This window comes from Mandrillus leucophaeus, unplaced genomic scaffold, assembly GCF_000951045.1.
Source record: "Mandrillus leucophaeus isolate KB7577 unplaced genomic scaffold, Mleu.le_1.0 Scaffold692, whole genome shotgun sequence".
Lineage (NCBI taxonomy): Eukaryota > Metazoa > Chordata > Mammalia > Primates > Cercopithecidae > Mandrillus > Mandrillus leucophaeus.
This window is the reverse complement of record NW_012107497.1, coordinates 1,574,175-1,601,283: the sequence shown is the minus strand read 5'-3', so window position 1 is coordinate 1,601,283 and position 27,109 is coordinate 1,574,175. Positions and strand designations below refer to the sequence as shown.

The 27,109-nt window shown below is 36.4% G+C and overlaps 1 protein-coding gene across 1 annotated transcript in view; it reads right to left on the bottom strand.

Annotated features, from left to right (window-relative positions):
- LOC105555622 (dystrophin) overlaps positions 1 to 27,109 on the bottom strand; it is a gene marked incomplete at its 3' end in the record, with an annotated part of 1,920,295 nt that overhangs the window by 1,523,223 nt on the left and 369,963 nt on the right. Inside the window, exons 3-4 of the mRNA XM_012002637.1 lie at positions 20,736 to 20,828; positions 15,797 to 15,874 (exon numbers count right to left, since the gene is read on the bottom strand). Coding sequence (XP_011858027.1) covers positions 15,797 to 15,874; positions 20,736 to 20,828 — 171 coding nt within the window. The remainder of the gene's footprint in view (positions 1 to 15,796; positions 15,875 to 20,735; positions 20,829 to 27,109) is intronic.

Below are 27,109 nucleotides of genomic sequence, written 5' to 3'. Positions count from 1 at the left end.
TTTTTGACTGTTAGTACAAAGGTTAATCTGACATCACAAAAGGAATTGTGGAGTTTTCCTTTTCATATGCTTTGAAATAGCTTAAAGTATATAAATTATTCTTTAAGGGTTAGGTTAAATTCATTTGTGAAGAATCCTACACTTTTCAACGGTACATCTTTAATAACCTACTAAATGTTTTCTGAAGCAATTAGTCTAATTTTCCACTTATTCTTATCTCAATTTTAGTGATTTGTATTGTACTAGAAAATCAAGTTTTCCAGAATTTTGCAAAATTGTTATAAAATTGCTTTCAGTTTTCCTTGAATTTCTTCTGCATCTGCTGTCATGCATCTTTTCTCATTTATCTTGTCTAGTTTTTATTCTAAGTTTTCTTTGTTATGACTGGGATAGCTTTACCTATTTCGTTAATCTTTTCAAGAGCCCACTTTTAAATGGATTAATCTTATTCAATTTTCTATATTGAATGCAATTTTTATTTTTTTCTATTTTTATAATTTCTTAAGATACACACTTCTTTTATTTCCATCTTTTAAAAATCTTATGGCTATACAGTTCTCTCTGAATACAGATTTCACTGTGCCTACATCATTAGAGTGTGTATGAGTTATATAAATTTTATCAAGAGCTCATGAACATTTTACATTTATGTGCATTTTACTAAGAGGGAAATAGAGTATCAAAAATAAATGAAGCTTCCACAAGGTCTGATTTAAAACTGTGTCTGGATAGAAGATATTTCATTAGTTACATCTAGTGAATTCTCCACAAAAAGCTTTAAGAGACTCTCTCCAAGTTAATAAACATTTCACACCATGATATAGACAAGGAATATTATTTTGGTTGTGTTTTGTCTCTTGCTGCACATGTCTTCTTCAAACTACCAAGGAGTATAAGAAACACTAATTAATAACCATGAAGACTCTAGAGGAGGAAGGTATTTGTCATGCCTGAAAGGGTATTGTTCATGGCATTTATATTACTCTTGAATGCCTCATATTGACAGTCTGGTCTGTTTTGGCCATGAATTCTCATAAGCTCGTTGCTGTTATAATGCCGTATTTCTTACTATTAGCTGTAAGTCATAATGTTTTTAGGAATTCAATACTATTTATTCTTAATCATCACCATGCCATACAGTAACTTCTCTTTTACATACTTTTTTCTAATACACATTCTGGAATTATGTCTTTTAAGAATTATCAGTCTAATTGCTAAATAACTGAATGGTAAAAACAAATATTAAAACCTTTTAAAATCTGTGTTAAGTGAATGATTACATTTGTCTACTAAGCAAAACAGAAAACATTAATACGACATATATGTTAACATACGAGCCTACTGTATCAGTGTTGTGACATGCCCTCTATGCCTGGAAATTAAATATTGGGGTCACTATGGTTACCCAAACTTCTGGTTTCCTGTTTTGCATAATGAAAGCATCTGATACCAAATCAATAGGTGTGAAAATTGATATTCTGTGTGAAAATGTAATAGCATGCCTTGAATTTTTGCAGAAATAAGTTAACCTATGCAGGACAATTGACTTTTGTAGTTCCTGTCAACAGGCCTAAGATTTTACTCATAAAGTAACATTGGATGCTGTCTCAGAGTTTTACACTGTTAGCTTTGGAAGTTGCTTTATTCAAATGTAATTTTGGAGAATAGAAAATCTCCATCGTTTGCTTTGACATAATGGAAACTTATTGTGACTCTAGCAGAATATTTAAATGTGAACTATTTAGAAACATCTCGAGTTAGAATAAGCAGGCTGCAAGAATTGCACATAGAAAATCTAATACCTTGAATTATTCTTTAGAACGTAGTAGTCTCCTGCTGTCTATTTTAAAGGCATGGGACAAGAACTGAAGGGGGTCCCTCTTCTGTCTCCACACTAATACTTACAATATGTAATTTTGTATAGCGACATATATTTAGTAATTCTAAGATTCCTATATAATCATTTCAGAGAGCATTTACTTCCAGGTATTCTACCCTCCTAAATAAGTTTGCTAAACACTGGGCTATGAGGAACAACTCTCGTCATTTGTTTATTCGAGAGAGGCAAAAAAAACCTCACTGTTTTGTTTTATCCCAGTTTCCTTTGGGAGCATGGATGTAATTTCTAGCATGGTCAGTGATATTTTCTTCAAGCTACGTTTAGATATCCCATGGTGGCTTACAGTAAAGGGATTTATACTTATTATATTGATATATTCAAGATTTAATACTACTTAAGAAGACCTTAATATTAAAGTAAACCTGAAATATAATGGTTTTCTGAAAGATTACTGACAGGAACAAGTTGGTATTATTTTTTGCTTTACAAAAAAAATAGCAGACTAGGGTTCATCAAACAGAAAACAGTAAATAAGGCTTCAGAATGAGGGGCATGTAACTTGAAAATAATTTCAATAACCAAGTCAAATAATGAAAATTGAAGTTCTTAGGGCAGAGCAGAAGGAGAGAGAGAAGGGAAAATGATGAATAAATGTAAGAGTTATATTCCTGTACAGTGTGTGTGTGTGTGTATGTGATATGTGGTTTCTGTATAAGAGAGAAAAAAAGTGACAAAGTTCTGACAAAGCTTTAATGGATTTTTTTCATACAATTTTGTTAGATGCAGAGATGGATGTTTAGAGGTTTGTGTATCATTTAAGCATTTGCGGTTTTAACTTGGAAGTTGCAGAAAGTTGTATTTCATTCACAGGGGAACCATCATTTCATAATATATGGTATCTGCCTCTTCTTGCCTTTTTAGACAACCAGTGGCAAGGACATTTCAGAGCTACAAGCTCTAATGAAAACACATCCTGCATCATTCAGCCAATTGAAATTAGACTAAAGCCGGTGGTTTCTCACATTTGTTTCAAAGGAAGTGGTTCTCCCAGATCATTTCAGAGTTTGATATTTGTCCTAAGGAGAAGTCACTCTTGTTCCCTCACATGCATTATAAAATACAAGCATTTTTAAAATTAGCTAAGGGAGGGGGATAAGGGTAAGCCACATTTTTCACTCAGTCTTGGTGATTTTAACTAGATATGAAATGATACAAACTAAATATTATAAAATAATTTCACAGAAAGATTATGAAAGGAACCATGAAATACTCTTAAAAGTTTGAGTTTACTTCCTTAAAAGGAATCTTAAACAATAACTAATGGGGAAATTCCACTCATTGAAATTTATTATGTAAATAGCCTTCGTGACACTGAAACCTCAAGCATGTACACTTCCACCATCTATTTGGTTCTTTCATGTTCATTTCTTTCTCATAAAGTGTACATAAACTGAGAAGTTCCTTCCAACATTCTATATAAACAGAATTTGCTTTTTTAAACATGTTAAGTGTCTTTTATCAGATGTCTGCCATCATGTAGCCAAGCTAAAGGCTTCTCCATATTCAACAGAAACTTCTCAAGTATTTATATAATCCTTCTAAATACAATGCATTTTTAAAAAGATAAAAAAATATACGAAAAGCAAAGTAGTTTCATTGCCCTGCAGCATGTGCTTTTATACCACATTTAAGATTTACACTGTTTAAAATTTCAAGACTGATGGGCACAAATCATACCTATTTTCTTCCATTGAGAGATGCATGTATTGAATCTTTTATTAAATCATAAATAGTTCAATATATACAACCTAAAGGGTGGGCCATATTGCCACTGTGGACCTGGCTTTCCAATGACAGCTTTTTATTCCCTTCTGTATCGCCATAGTCCAAGGATTATTTTTGATTCAGATATAGAAATTTACATTAGATAATTTTTGAAGCACATTTTGGCCTTAACATATTACAAGATTTAATTCTCAGTAACCCACTACAAAGATAATATCTCTATCTTCAGTGATTAAGTTTTACATATTTAGTCATTCTTTAACTATTTTTGACCACTCACTATATGCCACGCATAGAATGTTAAGAATAGAGATAAATTTAAAACTAGACTGTTTCAACAAATTGCTTATGGACAAGTGAAATGTTAAATTTTCTTTATATTTTGGATGTGTTTATGATCACTCTGATACATTGCAGGAGAATTATTTTTAATGGAGTCATGTTTTCATTTACTTATCTACTGCCTCTTTGACAATAAAAAATCGACGCAGTTAATACAAATATCTTATAATCCTAAGAAAATATGAACATTTAATGGCATGAAAGACATAAAACAAATATATAAAAATAGAAGTTCTGATGCAGGTAATCTGGTTGAACGTATTAATAAAATGCAAACTAAACTTTTTGGGAAAGTAGCTCTTTTAACTAAACTCAACAAAATTTCTTATATAGAATATACACTAGAGGGCATTGGTTGAGAAAATGGACACTGTCCTCAATACTTTCACAACTTAGAATGAACGATACATATACTTTCCGTATATTATTTAATTTGAATTGTTATATTAGGTATCTTTTATCTGGCAATATAGAATGTCACTTTAACAACAAAATCAACCCATATAGCCCCATCTTTTTAAGCTCAAGTCATGTATACTCATTTCAAGGAAAAAAAAGCAATAGCTACAATAAAAATCTTAAAAGATACTTGAGTGACATTATAAAAAACTAGATGTACCATATGACCCAGCCATCCCATTACTGGGGATATACCCAAAGGATTATAAATCATGCTGCTATAAAGACACATGCACACGTATGTTTATTGCGGCACTATTCACAATAGCAAAGACTTGGAATCAACCCAAATGTCCATCAGTGACAGACTGGATTAAGAAAATGTGGCACATATACACCATGGAATACTATGCAGCCATAAAAAAGGATGAGTTTGTGTCCTTTGTAGGGACATGGATGCAGCTGGAAACCATCATTCTTAGCAAACTATCACAAGAACAGAAAACCAAACACCGCATGTTCTCACTCATAGGTGGGAACTGAACAATGAGATCACTTGGACTCGGGAAGGGGAACATCACACACCGGGGCCTATCATGGGGAGGGGGTAGGGGGGAGGGTTTGCATTGGGAGTTATACCTGATGTAAATGACGAGTTGATGTATACATATGGAACAAACCTGCACGTTATGCACATGTACCCTAGAACTTCAAGTATAATAATAATAAAAAATAATTTAAAAAATTATATTTCAATTTAAAAATATATATTTTTAAACAATACTATTTATAGTCATAATTATCCCAGCAGACCTCCGTATGTGAACATAATAGGTAACTGAGTGTCTCAATTTTAAGTTGAATATATAAGAAATAAATCAATACTATTTTCCCTTAAAGCAAGAGGTATACTAAAGGGGATGGGAAGAATAAACTCACCCAGAAAATTATTTTAAAAGAGAACATGCTGCAATTTGAGTAGTTATATTATCTTGCATCTGAATGTGAGTTTAATGAATACGAGATTATGTTTGTGTATTTGTATCTTCCATAACAAGTATTTTGAAAGAAGTAAACATTTACTATTAATGCATTTCGCAGATGATAAAGTGGATCAAAGTCATGGAATCATTTGCCAAAGACCCAATAGTTGATAAGTTACAGAGTTTACAAGATCTACCTCTTCTGCAAACTTGAGAATTAATTCATATGAAGTTCAGATATTTTACAGGCCTATTGTGTGGATTGACAATTTCGTGTAAGAAATACTTGTCTAACAAATTAAATTTGCAATTTGTATTTTAATACTAGATTTTATGAGTAATAAATGGAAGTAGTTTATAGTCAAATATATTCTGACATGCTCCAAAATATATATTATATGGCTATTTAAGTTTCTGAATATTTAAAGGACACATAAAATTCTAGTTTTAAGAACATTTTAGAATCTTCTTTATCTAACATTATATGCCAGCATGTGAACAGTATATCATTTTTCAGATCAGTGATATTTGACAACCATTCAGTCTAATTCAGTGACAATTTCCAATGATGGGATTAAGTGAATATTTGAACATAGCTGTCATCTGAATTTCCGCCCTAGACTTTTTAAATACTCACCTTGGATTTGTGATTTAATATGTAGCAATGACTCTATTTGCTTTGTAGCATCTCACATTGTAGATTTGAAGTTACTTGGTAAAACTTGCCACCTTGTGATAGACAATTGATGAGCTGGTACAATGAACATAATTATTAGATCTACAACCATTGTCAGTTAATATTAAATTATATTAAGTCAGCAAAGTCTTGGTAATGTTCCTAGGGTATATTTCAACACTATACCTTTTGTATGAATCTTTATAAGAGGCATTAGAATTCATAAAATGTAAGCATGGAAATCTTAAGAGGGAAGACAAGGACACAAGCTTAGAGAAAGGAAGACAGATCATAATACATCTGGGGGGGGGGTGTAGTTTAAAGCACCACAGACAGTTAAATCTCTATCAAATTTGCAATTTCTAAGTTCCCTTACCATACCAAAAAGTAATCATTAAACTAGACACAAAATGATTAAAAGTGCCGATACCTAATAGAGAATACTCATTGATCACAACTTAGTTATATCCAAGGAAAATATATTGACAAGCCAGTTTAAATTACCTATTAAATATCTTTGAGAGAAGAGAGTTCAGGAAGTGTAGAATTGAATTTAAAATGCATAATGAATGGCACTACTCACAAACAAAAGTGGGACAGGGCAAAGAAACAACAGAAAGGCTGTATAAGAGATGTTTCATCTTAGCTGGGATATGCTCTACCTTCAAAAGCTCGTAAATAAAAAGAAGCTGTGGATACATTTTTACCTAGAGCTGATGTGGAGTCAAGAATAACCACTTAGTAGCATATTCTCCCGTTTCTTAGGATTTTGTATTTTGTTTGCTTTTTAAAATCACAACCAACTATTACAAATGAGCTTGCTCTCAGCAAATATTGCAATAAAGGTATCACTGCACTTAGAAGTACTTTCTTCTCAATAAGTGACTTTCCAAAATACATTATTGATAGCAGGGATAACTTCATGCTAAAACAGCCACCACAAATAATGCAAATCGGAACACAAACGTGGTGTCTGAGCTCTACAGATATAAGCTGAGTGGTATTCAAGTGAGGATAACAAGTTAAACACCAGGACAGGGAAAGGAAAGGAAACTGGGGAACAGGGTTAAATTGAGGAGCTAGTTTAGAACTACAGAATATGCTAGAACTAGTGATTTATGGCAAAGGGACAAGCTAAAATGGAGGAGACCCTAAGGAAATAAAAGAAAAATGACCTTGACCTCATGATCCTGAAATTACCAAAAAGTATCATTTTGAAAAGACACTTCTAATATTCCTTTAAAAATGAGAGGGCTAGTTTTTTGAGTGATTTTTAAAGCCAGGACTTATTTTTTAATAGGTTTATAAGAAATATGAAGGCTGCTCATATGATTTTCTATTAGCAATTATCAATTTCTTGGTGTGTGGACAAACTTATCACTGGTGTTCAATTTTTTTTTTTCTTTTGGAGACAGAGTCTTGCTCTGCCAGACTAGAGTGTGGTGGTATGATCACCGCTCACTGCAATCTCCGCCTCCCGGGTTCAAGTGATTCTCATGCTTCAGCCTCCCCAGTAGCTGAATTACAGGCACCGACCACCACACTTGGCTAATTTTTTTTATTTTTAGTAGAGACGGGGTTCTGCCATGTTGGCCAGGATGGTCTCGAACTACTGACCTCAAGTGATCTGCCCGCCTCAGCCTCCCAAAGTGCTGGGATTGCAGGCATGAGTCACCACGCCTGGCCTCAACTTCATTTTTTATAATAAACATATATAGTATTTCGGCGTAGAACCCGTTTTTGGTTTCTGTATCTCTTATATTTAATATTTCCCTTCCATTTTAAAACTGCATACATTTATTTTTCTCCCTCCCTGTTCGGATCACTTTCATAAGATATTAATCTATTTCATATTATAAGGAACTAGCTTTATATTTTATCTAGTGTTTCTTCTGTTTATCTTTAGTTCCTACTTACCTTAGAGCATTTTTGTAACATTTTTAGTTGAAAGCTTGATTTATCTTTTTTTTTAATGAAGATAAAATCAAAGACAAAAATTCAGCCTCTCCGTAGAGCCTAAGCCATTTCTTATGGGTTTTCATGTGGAATGCTTTTTCCTTCACAAATGTAGTTTTGTACTCTTGGTTTCTTATTTAACAAGCCTTAACCAAATTGAATTTACAAGTGTATTATTAGTTTCCAGTGTTATTAAATATGAATTTTGAAAGTTTGTGTGTAATGACATTTTCACTGCAATCAAATATATTATCCATTTATAATTTGTGTATGTGGCAGGAAATTTTTTTAATATTTTCCTATGCCTTCAGTAAGTTCACAACAAAGGGCAGATATCAGAAGTGACTCTTAGCTTGTCTTTTCTGGCTCCGGTTTTCTCCAGAAGAATAAGGAGGAGTCCTTAGTCCCCAAACTAGCCAGAAACCACTTCTACTCCCTGTCATCGAATAGAAGTGGTATGGCCTCAAAGGTGATTGGCTTCCCAGTACATCCAACAAAGAATGGGCCCTAGCCAACATTAGAGTTCTCAGTATGCAGATTCTCAAGTCCTCATTTTGCCCAGAAACAAAACAAAACAAGACACCTGAAATGCCAATTATACTGTTTTCCACTCCTGCTTCACTAACCCACCAAACTTCACCTCTTCTTTGTATGCTATGACTACATCACCTAGCATCTCTTAACCTCGGACTTCTGGTTAGACTAAACTAAGGAGCAGCACTGGCAGGACATTGGAGGATTCTATGGAGAGCCTAAGGTATCACCTTCTCTCAACTTCACCAGGCAATGATTTGAAAATAACTGCATTCTTTAGATACCTAGGGGCTCAGTTCACAGTTGTATCCAGTGGCCCTCTCCCAAAGTGAGGGATTTTATCAAATTCATAGCCCTCTCCCCTTGGACTGCTTAGGTTTAGATGTAGTAAAGGTTATTAACTCATGCTAATCCCTGCATTCTTCACCACCATTTACTTCCTTTAATCCTGCCCACATTTCTATAAATATTCCCCTCATTACACTCTTCAACTTTTTGTGTATGCCACGTGTTTAGTATCAGGACAGTTAATACACTTGACTTCACAAAATACCTTAAAATTGTATAGTGAATATATCAGCGGATACCTCAATGAACTAAAGATGAAAATGCGTTTGCCCTGCCTGTGAAAGACATCACATAGATCTACTGAGCTCTAGCCATTCCATAGGCTTAGGGGAGAGCATTTCCAATAATTTTCTGAATGCCTGGTTGAGAGTTCAGATTTGAATTTAGTTAATATAACTGAAGTTTTTAAACTATTGCTGTTCTTGCACATCCAACTTTATAGGGGGATTTATTGATAATGCTCACATTTTATAGAAATATCTACTATGATTTTGGAGTGTGGAGATACAGAAAATCGCTATTAAATCTACAGTTATTTGTACTCTCAATCTTTTGCTGTTAAATGTGTTGTAAACTTAACAGTGGTGAATTAATGGCTCTAAAAATACATTTCCATCAATTTCTCTTCGTGGATTTAGCAACATTTCTACTATGCGATATGTTTTTGTTATCGACTATAACTGTCTTGAATAAAATGACACTCTAAGTATTCTATCGCTGATTTTTCATTTTATCTGATCTTTTTTGTATTACACTTTAAGTTCCTGGGGTACATGTACATAATGTGCAGGTTTGTTAAATAGTTACACACGTGCGATAGTGGTTTGCTGCACCCATCAACCCATCACCTAACATCAGGTATTCCTAATTCTATCCCTCCCCTAGGCCCCAACCCCCGAACAGGCACCAGTGTGTGATGTTCCCCTCCCTGTATCCATGTGCTCTCATTGTTCAGCTCCCACTTATAAGTCAGAACATGTGGTGTTTGGCTTTCTGTTCTTGTGTTACTTTGCTGAGTGTGATGGTTTCCAGCTTCATCCATGTTCCTGCAAAGGACATGAACTCATTTTTTATGGCTGCATAGTATTCCATGGTGTATATGTGCCACATTTTCTTAATCTAGTCTATCATTGATGGACATTTTGCCAACATACATATGAAAAAATGCTCATCACTGGTCATTAGAAAAATGCAAATGAAAACCACAATGAAATACCATTTCACACCAGTTAGAATGGCAATCATTAGAAAGTCAGCAGAAGATGCTGGGGAGAATATGGAGAAATAGGAATGCTTTTATACTGTTGGTGGGAGTGTAAAAGAGTTCAACCGTTGTGGAAGACAGTGTGGCGATTCCTCAAGGATCTAGGACTAGAAATATCATTTGACCCAGCAATCCTGCTACTGGATATATACCCAAAGGATTATAAATCATTCTACTATAAAGACACATGCACACATCTGTTCACTACTGCACTATTCACAATAGCAAAGACTTGGAACTATTACTGATTTTTAAAATAACCTGATTTAATGACCGATTTCAAGCTCCTTTTTTAGTCATTGTCATCTCATTTAGACCTGAGTCGAAATGCCAGCAGTGGCTCACCATGCTTTCTTCCTCCCACCCCCACCTCACTACCTCTCTGCTATCCTTCTCTGCTGTTTCCTTCATCTCTATACTCAGTCTACTCCACCTGCTGAGTCCTCATTCCAAATGCTTTTATCTGTGACAGAAAGGACTGCACTTGCTCTGATACCAATCAATCTTATATACCTGTGAATTTTAAAAGGAAATTTGAAATAGCCCTATCTACTAATGTGATTATTTGTATCCTGCACAGGCTCACTGATATAGAACACACCCAAGCTCATCTTTAGAAAAAAATCCTGCTCGAGCATTTTGATTTATTCTTCCTAATAATCAGACTAAAGTACTTTTTTTTGAGACGGAGTCTCTCTGTGGCCAGACTGGAGTACAGTGGCAGGATCTCGGTTCACTGCAACCTCTGCCTCCTGGGTTCAAGTGATTCTCCTGTCTCAGCCTCCCAGTAGTAGCTGGGACTACAAGCGCCTGCCACCACGCCCAGCTAATTTTTGTGTTTTTAGTAGAGACGGGGTTTCACCATGTTGGCCAGGATGGTCTCAATTTCTTGACCTCATGATCCACCCACCTCGGCCACCCAAAGTGCTGTGATTACAGGCATGAGTCACCGCACCTGACCTGCATTTGCTTTTGAACATCCATGTGTTATCGTTCAGCCACAGGCTAAGGTAAAGGTTCCTTTATTCCAAGTTTGGTTTCTGCATGAGAACATCTTGAGGTTTTGTCCTGTAACGCAGAGGCCAGTATCTTATGCAGTTCCTCCTTAAAGCCCTAGCTCAGATGAAAGCATCATTAACATCTGCTTTTGAGCAACTCCTCAAATTTAAGCCATTATTTTGGGGCCTTTTCCCTCCTAAAACATTAGGAGGTTCTCTATTTTCTATAAGAAATGTTGCCTTCCAAGAAGAGATTCATATGATATTCATCATATTCTGATTTTATATTCACTTATATTCATTTAATAATTTCATTAGAAAACATGGGGTCTATGATCAGATTGATATATACAGCCCTTGTTTGGAGTTTTGGAGGTTGTAAGGTCAGGTTTACTTTCCCCTAAGTTCCTCTTTGAAATTGAAGTGTAATACGCATATAGAAAATTATATGTAAGTGTACAACTTGATGAGTTTTCTTACAGTAAACACATGTGTAACAGCTATCAGGTCAAAACATGGAACAGTGAGCACCTCAGAAGAGTCTTATGCATTTTACTGACTTGCTCCTTTCAAAAGTTAACCACTCTCTTCAATTTTAAACACATGGAAACATTTTGCCCGTTTTTGAAATTTAATTGAAATAGTAGGTATACTTTGTCTCATTTATTTCACTCAAATATCTTTCAACAACTCCATCTTGTGTACTGTGTGTAGCTATCATTTGGTCGTTTTCATTGCTTTGTAATATCCCATCATGAGAATATATCAGTCACTTCCATTTTGGGCTATCACAAATAAAACTGCTGTGAACAGTCTCATATATACCTATTATTTGCAAACTGGGAAATGTATTTCTGTAACTTATATGTCTACAATAGAACTGCTAGGTGGTAAGAAATGTGCATTTTCACATTTAGTAGATTATGCCCGACCCTTTAGTTGTCTGAATTATATATTTCCACAAGTTAGTTGTGAGACTTCCAGTTGATCCATGTCCTCATCAACATGTGGCATTAGTAGTCTATTTCAGTCATTTTGGTAATTTTGTATCAGTATATCTCATTGCAGTTCTATTTAAATTTCCCCAGTTACTGCTGAGGTTAAACATTTCTTAAATATGATTCTTGAATTTGTGAACACCTTTTGTGTTCCTGTTCAATTTTAGTTTCTCATTCTATAAAACTTGAAATTTAAAAAAATAAGAAAAATAGAAGACTGGGGTATTCTATTGCAAATGTGTCAATTATTCTCTATAGATTTAACTCAGTGCTAATCGTAACTTCGAATGCACATGGAAACTGAAAAGATTACAAAACAAATACAAAAATAGAAAGGGCCAATAACCAATAAAATCTTGAACAAAGGGGGAAAACCTAGTTCGCCAGATACTAGGCTGCATTATAAAACTACATTACTCCACATGACATGGTATTTGTGTGTGTAGAGAGAAACAATGGAGATGAATTGAAGTGCAAAAATAGACCCACATATGTATTGACAAACTTTTATGACATACTACTGTGAAGCAATGAGGAAGCAGCACTATTTTTAATAAATGGTGCTGTGTCAATTAGATTTCAAATAAAATAGTCTTAACCCATTCCTCATACCATATGCAATAATCAATTTCAGATAAAACAGATCCAAAATCAAATGGTAAAATAATGATTCTATAGATAATAACCTCGTATAGCATCGTAATAGTTTTGTGTAGGCCAGTATTTCCTCGACAGGACGTAAAAATATAAACTATAAGTTTTAAAGAATAAACTATACCCAAGAGAAGAACTTGTTTTTATTAAAATTTACCATTGAAGTGAGTAATAAGGTAATCCAGAGAAGGAAAATACATTTGCAACTCAAAACAAAGGGTTTATATCCAGAATATAGCAGTAACTCAATTTTGATGAAGTCCAAGTTCACTTTTCTCTTTTTGAAACATGCTTTGGATTCAGGTATCATAACTATTTGCCTATCCCAAAGTCATATAAATTTCCTTCTATGGTTATCTGTTTTATTGCCAGGATTTTTCTGGTTCCCTTGGAGTAGGCAGATAGCCAGCAATCAGTAGGCAAGGGAGTCTCCTAAGAAAAGTCCTGGAGATGCTGTTTCACTGAGTCAGTGCTGCTGGCTGGCAGTCAGCAAAACAGACAATGACTGCACTGGCCATGCTGATTATGTCTGGCGTTGTGGCTGGGCTCCTCTAGCCCCAAAGGGGACTTTATCAGGCCCTTGCCAGAGATAACCACACTAGGGATTTTTCCCCACTGACAAACATGCACACACTCCTCCGAAAACTTGCTGTATTCTTTTGCTCACTGTAATAGCGTTTAACACACACACACCCCCTGGGTGGTGATTTTAGATGCCAATGGGATACGGTATGTGTACTAGCATGTACAACAAGAACATGTGTGCCTCAAAAACCTCCCAAAACATACTTGCAAGTAACACCCCCAGTACACCCTTTCATGATTTATCACGTAAGAGTCTCAAAGTTCCCCAGCACTAGCTGCTGCTGGCTCCTTGTTCTTTGTGTTCACATGCATTCAGTGTTTAGCTCCCACTTATTGAGAATATGTGGTATTTGGTTTTCTGTTTCTGTGTTCATTTACTTAGGATAATGACCTCCAGCTTCATGCATGTTGCTGCAAAGGACATGATCTAATTCTTTTCTGTGGCTGCATAGTATTATATTCCATGCTGTATATGTACTGCCCTTTTTGTTTTTTGTTTGTTTGTTTTGGAGATGGAGTCTTGCTCTGCCTCCCAGGCTAGAGTGCAGTGGCATGATCTCCTCACTGCAACCTCCAGGTTCAAGCAATTCTCCTACGTCAGCCTCCCGAGTAGCTGGGATTACAGACATGCACCAGCATACTCAGCTAATTTTTGTATATTTCGTAGAGACAGGGTTTCACCATGGTGGCCGGGCTGGTCTTGAACTCCTGACCTCTGGTGATCCGCCGACCTCGGCCTCCCACAGTGCTGGGATTACAGGCATGAGCCACCACGCCCAGCCTGTACCGCATTTTCTTTATCCAGGGTTGACTTTTATACGAGATCCAAAAGTTTGTTTCTTTAAATGACATTTTCTTGGTGGGGACAGTCCAACTACATCAAATTAAATCTAATAATTCTATGTTCTGCTCTTTTCTTCAGTGTTACATTTTGAAATGGAATATATTTTGATATTTCAAGGACATTTTCTTTGTGTAACTTTAATATTTTTAACAATTTTCATAACATAGATGACACCGGTATTTCTAAAGGGTCTATCGGACTAACAAGAAAATCAGTTCATAGATTATTCTGGCTATAAAGTGAAAAATCTACAGCTAATTTCTTCATAAAACATCTCTGTAAAATAACTTTCATAGGTTAAAGGTGACAATGACCCTGAATTCATAAAAATCCGCCAATTAATTGCTGCACAGTTTGTTTCCATCTTGTGTAATGTCATCTCCCTGCCAGATAAGTTGAGCAATATTTGGGGGAGTATAGTTATTAATCTACCCCTGCTTATGGTTATTTTAAGAGTAAGTGATCAACATACTCAACGTACTTATCTTTGAAAGAGAAGGGTAATGTAATCAGGGATCTACTAAGTGCCTGGTGAATGTATTGGTCGATTAGACAGATTTTAGGATGTTAAGAAAGGAGGACTCTGCCTCCAATGCCATGACACAGGCGAAGAACCACCAAGTGGTTCAGAGGAGATTAGAACTCTGACCTGCCTACTTGGTTTAGCTGTGATTACTTCTTCTAATACAACACACATTTTAATCCAGTTAAATATAAACCAAAAATAGAAAACAAATCTGTCATTCTTACTCCAAGTAAAAAATACTGATGTTTCTGTATAATTTATCTGCTTGGAGACAACATTTAATAAGTGTTGGCTTGATTTAAACAAACGTCATTATCAGGTTTGACCACACTTAGTATATCAATATTTGGTATAGTAAAATCCATGTGTTGCACCGAGCACTGCTATAAGAAACTGAGTTCACTGGGCATGGTGGCTCACGCCTGTAATCCCAACACTTTGGGAGGCTGAGGCAGGTGGATCACCTGAGGTCAGGCTTCGAGACCAGCTTTGGCCAACATAGTGAAACCCTGTCTCTAATAAAAATACAAAAAATTAGCTGGCCATGGTGGCATGTGCCTGTAATCCCAGCTACTCAGGAGGCTGAGACAGGAAGACAGGAGAATAGCTTAAACCCGGAAGGCGGAGATTGCAGTGAGCCGAGATCGCACCACTGCACCCCTGCCTGCAGTGAGCCGAGATCGCACCACTGCACTCCAGCCTGGGGAGACTCCATCTCAAAAAAGAAAAAAAAAAAAAAAAAAAAAGAAAAAGAAAAAGAAACCGAGTTCACTGCAGGACTTTGTCCAAACACAGCTGCATGAAGTAAAATCTGAAAACAGAGAGCAGCCTATCAGGCCTGGTCTATGCCTTTCCCTTCCCTCTGTGGCAGCATGCATTTGCTTCCTCAATTATATTAGCCACAATCAGACATACACGAATTACAACATGTGCTCTCACATAAGAACCGGTCTGATTTACAAGAGAATTCGAGATACTTCCTCTGCATGTGGGGCCAAAGCCCTCACTCAAACATGAGGCATGCTGTCTCACAGCATCCAGACCTTGTCCAGGGCACTACTTACATTATTGTTCTGCAAAACCCGCAGTGCCTTGTTGACATTGTTCAGGGCATGAACTCTTGTGGATCCTTTTTCTTTTGGCTGCGAACAAGACAAAACAGTGTTCACTGACCAGCAGAGAGACCGACAATCTACTAGAAATGAAACCATTTATGAATTTCACTATTAAGTTTGAATATTGTAAATGAACACAGCCTGTGAGGCATTAATATCATGAATCTAAATACTTTGGGCTAATCGTCCTTGGCCTGGTAGATTTTTAGCATAAACCAACCACTCTGTAAGAATGACAACACTTTTTCTTTACAAAGGCTATTTTGGTATGATTGTTCCTTCATTCTACAGCTCAGTTGGGGATTACTGCATGACCACCAATGAGAGAAACATCATCATGAATAAAAACATCTTCTAGTAAGATAGAAATACAAGTTAATTCCCAAACTTTTCAGGAAAATTTAAAGAAGATTTGACTCTAGCAAAATTATATAATGCCAAATAGGGTTAAATAAACCTTTTCTGCAAAGATTACCTTAATTGTCCTTGTCATTGAAGCTCTAAACCTCAATCATCTTTGGTTCCCTAATTTTATTCTCAAGCCCAAGAGTTGTATCTTATCCTGTAATTTTTAAACCAACATCTGCATAGTTCATTGCAATATACAAATTAACTCATTTATTAAGTTGTAGAGTTTTAGAAATTCTACCATTATGATACCTGTTGTATTTACTTTTTATTTTCATTTCTTTCACCTTACTACCAAGCCCTTATTAGCTATTGCCCAGAAAAATATAACCTCATTCTCTTCTCTTCTCACTCACCATTTGTTTCAATCCTTCCTGCATATCGTCAACAATGATGTTCCTGAAGTAAGCCCACTGCCAATGCAAACCACTTGCAAAGTTCTCATCTAAACATTTGGGTGATTATAGTTAACAGTTAAGGGCAAGAGCTACAAAGCTGGCTGTCTGGGTTCAATTTTCAGCTCTGCCATTTTTGTGCTGTGTGACCTATGTAAAAAATTTAATCTCCCTGTATACCAGTTTTCTCATCTGTTAAGAATGGATTTAATAAAAATATTAGCAAGAGGCATACACAAATTACAACCTGTGCTCTCAATAAGAACTGCTCTGATTCACAAGAGAATTTGAGATACTTTCTTCTCTGCATTTGGGGCCAAAGCCCTCACTCAAACATGAAGCATGCTGTCTCACAGCATCCAGACCTTGTCCAGGGCACTAGTTATTGTTCATATTGCTCAAACCATTGTACATATGGTTTCTGGGAGGATTTAGTGTGTTAATATGCATAAGGCACTTAGATTGGTGCTTGTCACACATATTTGGTACAATAATATTATTGATTTTGTAGTATGTGCCAAGTACTTTGAATGCGCTACCTTTAATCCCCGTCTTGCAAGGCAGTTAGTTTCATCCCCATTGTACAGAAGTGAACCTCAGGTTAAAATATCCAATATATAGATTACCATATAACTAATCATTGATGGAGCCAGGACCCAAACTTTTGTCTGTGTCTGTAGAGCCCAAGTCTTGCAAATTTATTTCCTTCTTCTCTACCTACCTTGTGTATGTACCAAACAAATAATCTATTTCTATTTCTTGCATTTAACTCCTATACTTTCCAACAATACTCCTGGTCTTTCTCAAGTAGTTCCTTACCCTACAACTCCTTATCATTTGCACTGCCTGCTGAACAACCCAAATTAAGCTAAAGCCATCTTCCTCTCCAAGGTGACTTGCCTGATACCCTTTATAACACAGTATTGATATCTCATTCCTTTGATTTCATAAAACATTAAGGCTAACCTTATGAACCAGAATCTCCATTTTTACCTCTTAGATTTTCCTCCAAGAATGTTAGAATGATATTGGTTTATATTCTGATATTTTCCCCACTTTCCACCAAAAAGAGGAAGAAAAATAAGGCCATAGAAAGACAAAAAAAAAAAAAAAAAAAAAAAAGCGGGGAGGGTGGTTCACACCTGTAATCCCAGCATTTTGGGAGACTGAGGCAAGTGGGTCACTTGAGGTCAGGAGTTCGAGACCAGCCTGGCCAACATGGTAAAACCCCATCTCTACTAAAAATACAAAACTTAGCCAGGCATGGTAGAACATGCCTATAGTGGCCGAGGCAGGAGAATTGCTTGAACCCAGGAGGCAGAGGTTGCAGTGAGCCAAGATCATATCACTGACTCCAGCCTGGGCGACAGAATAAGATTCCATCCAAAAAAAACAAAAAGTGTGAAAGAAAAGCAGCAAATAACCAATCTTCTCATGTATATACAGATAGCACACAAGTTTAATGGTAATTATAGGACTTAAAGTTTTGAAAATAATTACTCAGATCCATCCTCTGCCCAGTAGACAAAAGCCATGTATTTCCTTTTAATCAGTTACATAATTATAGTCATAAGATTTAGCAACATTCTCCTTTGTATATCATACTCACATTAAATGTACACATGTGCATATGTATTAGAACCAAAGATAGTCTCTTTTAAAAAGCTGCAGTTTCTGATCCTGAAGTGGGAACTTAAAATCTGCCCCTATTAGAGTCTCCTTGAGGAGTATTTCCTATTTTATGATTGTAAGGCAAGTACCTTCCTTTTAACCCTGGGGATACTCTGAGCCAATAATCCAAATGCAGATGCTTCTGAGTAGAATACTAAAAATTTCTGTCCAATAGTATACATGACTCCCATTAGGAGTAGAAGATGTATCTCTCTAGAAATGTAGAATTCAAGACAAGGTATACAGAATTGGAGTCGTGGGATTGGAAGCATTCGTTAGAGAGGTGATTCTGCTTTATGGGAAAGGCAAGATCCTCAGACCACGGCTGACAGGTCTGTGATTAGGACAAACAATGGTGTACGAATTCTGTTAGTAGCAGTATCTGAAATTATGTAATCTATACTGGCATGTGTAAATGTTTGGTGATTTTTCCCTACCTGGCCAATCTCATGGATATTTTGTTTGATACTTTTTTCTTTAGTGCTATTACTAATCAGGTTCATTTTGTATTAGTGTCTATGTATGTATGTGCATAAATGAAAATCATGTGGATTTTTTAATTTTGCCAAAATTATTTTTTCTTCATATCAGATGGGTAGTGTGCCAACATCCTAAGTTTAGAGGAAGGCATATCTCAAATCTGAGTATAAACACCCAAATCATGCTTATGAATTACAAAAGGATCTGAAATTATCTTAAACATTATGTCTGTATGAAATGTGTTAACTCTAACAAAATTTCTTTGGGTGATACATGGGTTGACTCAGTCAGGAAAATGACCAGGAAGGATTGTAGCACAGGAGAAGTGATTATGCAGATATACTTGGAAGTGAAGAGACAACAGACTCATACAGAGGGCCAGGACAGGCTGAGTAAGCCATAATCTTTGAAAGATTTTTCATGAACATTTGGAAGACACTGGGACTTCTAGTATTTGGTAACCGAAAGTAGGACTGACTGCAGAATTCAGGAGAAATGATATACACAGAGACACACTGATTTCTATAAATATATTACATATCCATATATATGTAAATTGTTCACATAGGAGATGAATTATACACAAATGTATCTCTAACTAGTGAAATTAAGACTAAGTTTACACGATGACCTCAAATTGGCTCAAAGCAAACAGTTCAGCTATAAGGCAATAAATCTGATATTTCCCCTTGACTGAAGTTATTATTTCAATATGTCATCAAGTTGTTCTTATATTAGTACAAGTTCAGACTTCTTGAAAATATATCAGTTTTAATATTAATCTCACATACTTGAAGATAATAAATGAAAGCATAAGGGATGTCTCTTCTCTATAGGACTTCAGGATTTAATTGAGGAGGGATGTCAGTCATACACTAAAAACAAGACAAAATGGGCATTCTGTGGAATTTGAGAGGGAAAAAAAAAATCAGCAAAGGTAATGTGGGAAAAGCTTTACTGAGGAGAAATCAAGGTTTCTGGGAGACTGTTTGGGTAGACAGAAGTACAGAAAGAAATGGAGGCAAGTAAAACAATATAGGCAAAAACCCAGAGATACCTGACGGTATATACTGAGAAAAAAGTGGCTTAGCCTAAGAGTTATAGGAAGCAGGTTGGGGGAGATAGCATTTTTGCTAATTGACTTTGGACGACAGCTTCAGCTTGTATAATAAAACAAAATCTGTGTGTGTCTGTGCGTGTCTGTGCATGTGCTGGGGAGTTGTAATGAAGGGCAAAGATAAGAGATGAAGGCAATAATTTAGCAGAATTTGATAGGTAGAACAGTTATTTATGACTGTAGACTGGGGGCTTAAACTCTACTTTTTAGAGTAGCAATCTAAGAAGATTATTTCAGGGGATTTCAATTTGAGTTGTTCTCCCCCCCTCTCCCGCCCCCAGTGTAAGATCTTGATCAGCATGAATTAATTGATCTGTAACTGTGTATATTAATCATGTATCTTCACAGGAATTCTGTGAAATTAGACAAGATAACAGTTCAGGAGGAAGTGATATTCTCATCACATATGCTGTCACGTATTACACTATAATGCCTGTACTTTATTATGCTATCCCCACATTTATACAGGTTCATTGTAAAATAACTTCAAAATACACAAAAGTACAAAGATAATTTTTCAAGTCATTATGTATAAAAGCCTTAAGATATTTGATAAGATAGATACCAAGTAGTAAAATTGAGTAATATCTATTAATATAAATTGTATTACTGAAATTTTTACCTTATTTTTCTGCAGGTGGTAGACTATGCCAAATGAAAATCCTACGAGGTTGCTTTACTAAAAGGAATAGGTATTGCTAGTTCAATCAGCACTTAGTAAGTTAATTTTACTAGATCTCATATAACTATGTTTTCAGTTTCTGGTCTGAAATTCTACTAAGTTTAAAGTTAACTTTCTTAAAATTAAGTCACATACCAGTTTTTGCCCTGTCAGGCCTTCGAGGAGGTCTAGGAGGCGTCTCCCATCCTGTAGGTCACTGAAGAGGTTCTCTATATGCTGCTTCCCAAACTGAAATTAAAAAAATATATACTCAATGTAACAAAGCACACTTCCAATGATATTTTCACGATTCTGCCTTTTGAAAACTAAAGTTATATTTAAGGATAATTAGTGTGTATAATTATCTACCAAAGATGATGGATGAAAAAAGGAAAGTTCAAATGACAAAAAAAAATTTAAAAATTTGATCATAGATCAAGTCTATTTGAATTATTTTGAATAGCAAGATAGGAGATTTATAGCCTAAGTGATCTAATTAATTCACTTAAATGAATATAGATTCTGTGAAGGAGAGAAAAAAATAGGAATGATCAGGCAGTTAGGGGTAAAGGGAAAAGTAAATACGCAAAGCGGCAAAGACCACACAAATCTACCTGGGTGGGTACATAAAATTTAACCATTCTTGGAATATACAGTCAGAGTATTCAACATCCTCATCACTCAGAACATGCTTGCTGTGCATACACTTTTGGCATGCTGATTCAGAATGACCTATGCGCCTACTGGATAACTCAAATTTTAGGAATATCAGGTTTAATTAGGTTTGAAACAAGCCTGTGAGAGCTTTTCATCGATTTTACTAAGTTCTTTGGCTCAGGAATTATACTAAGGAAAAAGAGTCAATAAATAATGTTTAACATTTTTGAAGTAAATACTCACGAGAGAGACTGTTAAGTGAGTGGATTTTACAACCGTTGTGGCATTTCTGAGATTAGCAGTAACATACTCATCTTACATGAGACACTTAGAGGTTAAGTATGTGGCTGTTTGTCATGAAACTAGAATGGGGTAAAGCCAAAATTGTGTCTCAGATCTGTGTAATTCTGGGTTCTTGTTCTTTCAAATCTTATGTTGCCTTCCTTGTCCTTTTATAATCTACTATTTGATTATCTTTCAAACATTTGTCTTTATCATATTTCACCAAATCGTTTTCTGGTTAAAACCCTACAATCCCCATGAGGTAATTCCCAGATTTTTCATCATCATCTAAGTTATCTAGAAATCCCTTATTTAATCAGTCACAGACATATTGAGCATGAATAAACCTGAGCTAGGTACTAAATCATATCCTAGTACATCAGACACAGGCCCAGACCCTATAGAACTTAGAGTCCAGCAGAGAAAATATTCCTAAAAGGTACTATTACATAGAAGCATTAAAAAGGACTAAAGAACATGAACAGTGGGAACACTCAAGCCTTGGGATCAAGAAATACTTTCCAAAAAATGTCAGGTGATGGGTCTAACATTAGCCTTTGGGTGACTGTGCTCTTTTTCATGTACTTCTTGGATCACACATAAACTTTGAATTTCACACAAGTCAAGAAAATCCCTGGTTTCCAGGCAAAAGACATCCCTGAAACTTCTGAAACTTCCACGATTAAAGACATAGGATCATAGACTATTCCTACAACTAGGTAGCCATTTCAATGACAAGACCTGTCAATGCCCGGGTACTTCACACAGACAACAATGATCCCTGCAGTCAGTCAACCAGGCCCTGTGTACCCAGCTTTGTGAATCTAGCCACATATATACTTAAAAATTAACTATGAGTTATTCTTTTGAAATTCTCAAATAGATCCATTTTAAAATTCCATGGGAAAAAGAACACAAAACCCTAACATGCTAGAATTTTTAAAAAGTAGCTTTACTAGGAGGAAGGAAGAACAAGACGGTCCAACAGAACCTTCCAGCAATCATCTTTCCCGCTACCGCTGCTACAGAAACACCAAATTGAACAGATATCCACACAAGCACACACCTACAGAAGAACCAAAAAAACCAAGTGAGCAAATCACAGTACTTGATTTTAATATCATATCAAGGAAAGAGGCACTGAAGATGGTAGGAAAGACAGTTACAAATTGCCAACACCACCCCTCCCCCATCCCCTGGCAGAGACCATGTCACATGTAGACCATCTGTGTGCTTGCAGGAGGGAGGACGCAGGATTGTGGGACGTAGCACTGGAACCCAGTGCTGCCCTGTCACAGTGGGAAGCAACACAGGGCAGAGTTCATTAAGTGCCCGTGGAGGAAACATTTCAGACCAGCCCTATCCAGGGAGCTTATCACCCATCTCAGCAGTTAGAACCTGAGTTCCAGCTAGTCTCACCGCTGTGAGCTCAAGCACTTTGGGATTCTAAATAAACTTCAAAGGGAGTCCCGGCTACAAAAACTGCAATTCCTGGGCAAGTCTTGGTGCTGCGCCAGACTCAAAGTCAGGGGACTTGGTGAGCACACAACCTAGTAAGACACCAGTGCTTATACCACCCCATCCTCTAAACTCCTGGCAGTGCAGCTGACAACTTTGAGAGAGACTGCTTCCTTCCACTTGAGAGGATAGGGACAGTAAAGAGGACTTTGTCTTGTAACTTAGACACAAGCTCAAACACAGTAGAATGAGGCATCAGGCAGAGTCCTGAGACCCCCCCATTCCAGGCCTGGGCTCCTGAGTGACATTCTTAAATACACCCTGGGCCAGAAGGGAACTTGCTACCTTCAAGGGAAGAATCCAGTCCTGGTAGAATTCATCACCTGCTGACTAAAGGGGTCCTTGGGTCTGGAATAAGCAGCAGCAGTAGCCAGGCAGTATTCACCAAGTCTTGGGTAAGACTCAGAGCCAAGCTATCTCTGGGTGTGGCCCAGGACATTCCCAAGTGTGATTGCCGTGGGGATATACTCCTTGTGCTTTTGGAAAGGAGAGGCAATGGAGTGCACTTTGTCTTGCAGCTTGGGTACTAGCTCAACCACAATCAGGTAGATCATCAAGCAAGCTCCTGGGGTCTCCGATTGCAGGCCTTGGCTCCTGGATGGCATATCTGGACTCACCTGGGGCCTGAGGAGAACCCACTGCACTGAAGGAAGAGACCCAGGCCTGGCAGCATTTACTACTACTTAACTAAAAAGCTCTTGGACCTTGAGTGATTCCTCTGCTTATGAAAAGGGACAGGAAGAATGGGACAAACTTTGTATTGTGGCTTGGGTGCCAGCTCTGCCACAGTAGAATAGAGCACCAAATAGATTCATAAAGATACAACTTCAGGACTTGGCGCCTAGATGGCAATCCTGGACCTGCCCTGGACCTCAAGGGCACTCACTGCTCTGAAGGGAAGGACACAAGCCTTGCTGGATTTGCCACCTGCTGTCTTAAAAGTTCTTGGACACTGACTAAACACCATCATTAGGCAGTGGTTGCTTTGGGTGAGACCCAGTGCTATGATGGCTTCAGGTTTGACACAGCACAGAAGCAATGGTGGTGGTAACAGGAGTGCTTATGTCATCCCTTCTCCCAGCTCCAAGCAGCTCAGCATGGAGACAGACTCCTGTGGAGGTGCGGAAGGTGGGGGAGAGTAAGGGAAGAGAACAAGAGTAATCTAGAAAATTCTCTTGGATCTTAGAGGTCCCACTTTGGTGGTCTTGAGTATTAGTCTACAAGAATTAAAACATTACTTGGCTTGGGGTGTCCCCTAATACAGATATGGCTGTAGTACCAAAAGACTTATATTCAACACTCCATTCTCTTTCGATATTTGGAAAGCCTTCACAAGAAGGATGGGTTCAAACGAGCAGATTGTGAATACTATAGTAAATACACAACTCTTTATACACAGACTTGCCCATACACAGACAAACATCCACAAGTATCAAGACCATCCAGGAAAACATGATCTCACCAAGAGAACTAAAAAAAAAAAAAAGGCACCAGTGACCAATTCTGGAGTAACAGATACATGACCTTCACAGACACAATTCAAAATAGCTGTTTTGAGGAAGCTCAACAAAATCCAAGGTAACACAATAAATTCAGAATCCTATCAGATAAATTTTATGAAGAGATTTAAATAATTTTTTGAAAATCAAGCAGAAATTCTGGCATCGAAAAAAATCGACATTGAAGAATGCATCAGAGTCTGAACAGCAGAATTAATCCAGCAGAAGAAAGGTTTAGTGAGCTTGAAGACAGGCCAATTGAAAGTACAGGAGGAGACAAAAAAAAAAAAAAAAAAAAAATCAAGAAAGCAAGCATACCCACAAAAGCTAGAAAGTAGCTTATAAAGGACAAATCTAAGTGTTATAGGTCTTAGATAGGAGAGAGAGAGATCAGGGTAGAAAGTTCATTCAAAGAGATAATAGAACTTTCCAAAGCTAAGACAAGATATCAATATTCAAATACAAGAGGTTGTAGAACACTCAAAGACGACTACATCAAGACATTTAATAATCAAACTCTCAAAAGTAAAGGATCAAGAAAGGATCCTAAAAGCAGCAAGCTTTTCCAAAAAGCTTCATAACTAGTAATAGACTTCTCAGCAGAAAACTTACAGGCCAAGAGAGTGCCATGCCTTATTTAAAGTGCTGAAGGAAAATGCCCTTTATCCTAGGATAGTACATCCAGTGAAAATATCCTTCCAAGATAAAAGACCTTCCAAGACAGAAGCTGTAGGATTTCATCAACACCAGACCTGTTCTACAAGAAATGCTAAAGAGAATTTATCAACTGGAAAGAAGAGGACCTTAACTAGCCAGAAAAACCATCTGAAGGCATAAAACTAAGTACAGACCAACACAAAACTATTATAATACTGTAATTGTGGTGTATGAACTACTCGCATCTTGAATAAAAAGACTAAAAACAAAACAGACTTTTAGTTACTAAGCAAAAATAACCACAATAACTTTAAGACATCAACAGTATAATGAGATATAAACAGAAACGAAAAGATTAAAAGAGATGAAGTATAGAGTTTTTAATTAGTTTTCTCTTTGCTTTCTTGTTTATGCAACCAAGGTTGTCTGTTTGAAATAACGGGTTATAGTGTTTGTAAACCTCATGGTAGCCTCAAATAAGAAGATAGATACACAAAATGTAAAAAGCAAGAAATAAAAACATGCCACTAGAGAAAACTCTTCTTCACTTAAAAGGAAGACAGGATAGAAGGGAAACCACAAAACAACCAGAAAATAACAAAATGGTAGGAGGAGTAAGTTCTTATCAATAAAACAATGTAAATGAAATAAACAATCAAAAGACAGGGACAGAATGGTTTAAAAACCAAAAAAAAAAAAAAAAAAACACCACACACCAAGACTCAATCTGTTGCCTACAAGAAATATGCGCTTTACCTACAAAGCCACAGACTTAACATTAAGGGATATAAAAAGATATTCCATGTCAACAGCAGTAGCTATCCTTAGACAAAATACATTTCAAGGCAAACTATAAAAAGACAAAGATCAACATATAATAAAGGAATCAATTCAGCAATAAGATATAATTGTAAATTATACGTACCCAACACTGGAGCACCCAGATATATAAAGCAACATTATTAGACCTAAAGAGAGCTGGAAACCACAATACCCTACTTTCAGCCTTGGACATAATCAGGTTTAAAAAAAAAAAAAAGTCAACTAGGAAACATTGAACTTAATCTGTACTACAGACCAAATGTACCTAATAAATATTTACAGAAAAGTTCAACCAACAGCTGCAGAGTGTACATTCTTCTCATCACCACATGGAGGATTCTCAAGGATGAGTCATATGTTAGGCCACAAAACAAGTCTTAAATTCAAAAAACTGAAATGTAAAGCATGTTATATCTGACCACAGTTGAATGAATTGAGAAATCAGTAATGAGGAATTCTGGAAACTATACAAAACACAAGGGAATTAATCTATATTCTCTTGAATGATCAGTGGGTCAATGAAGACATTAATAAGGAAGTTATAAAATTTCTTGAAACCAAAATGGAAATACAACATACCAAAACTTAGGGATACAGATAAATCAGTACTAATAAAGTTTACAGCAATGAGCACCTATATCAAAAAAAGAGTAACAATACATCTTAAAGAACTAGAAAAGCAAACCAAACTCAAAATTAGATTGAATCAAGAAATCCAAAACCTGAACAGACCAATAAAAAGTAGTGAGATCAAAGGTGTAAAAAGTCTCCCAGCAAAGAAAAGCCCAAGACCTTGATGGCTTCACTGCTGAATTTTACCAAACATTTAAACACGTAATATTCAACCTATGGTGAAAAAGGGGAGGAGGAAGTACTTCTAGACTCATTCTATGAGGCCAGTATTAGCTTGAAACGAAAACCAGACAAAGACATCCAGAAAACAAAACTAAAGGCTATTATCTCTGACAAATACTGATACAAAAATCCTCAATAAAATACTAGCAAACCAAATTCAACACAACAGTAAAAAGGTCATTCATCATAACCAAGTGGTAATTATCCCAGGGATGCCAGGATGGTTCATCATATGCAAAA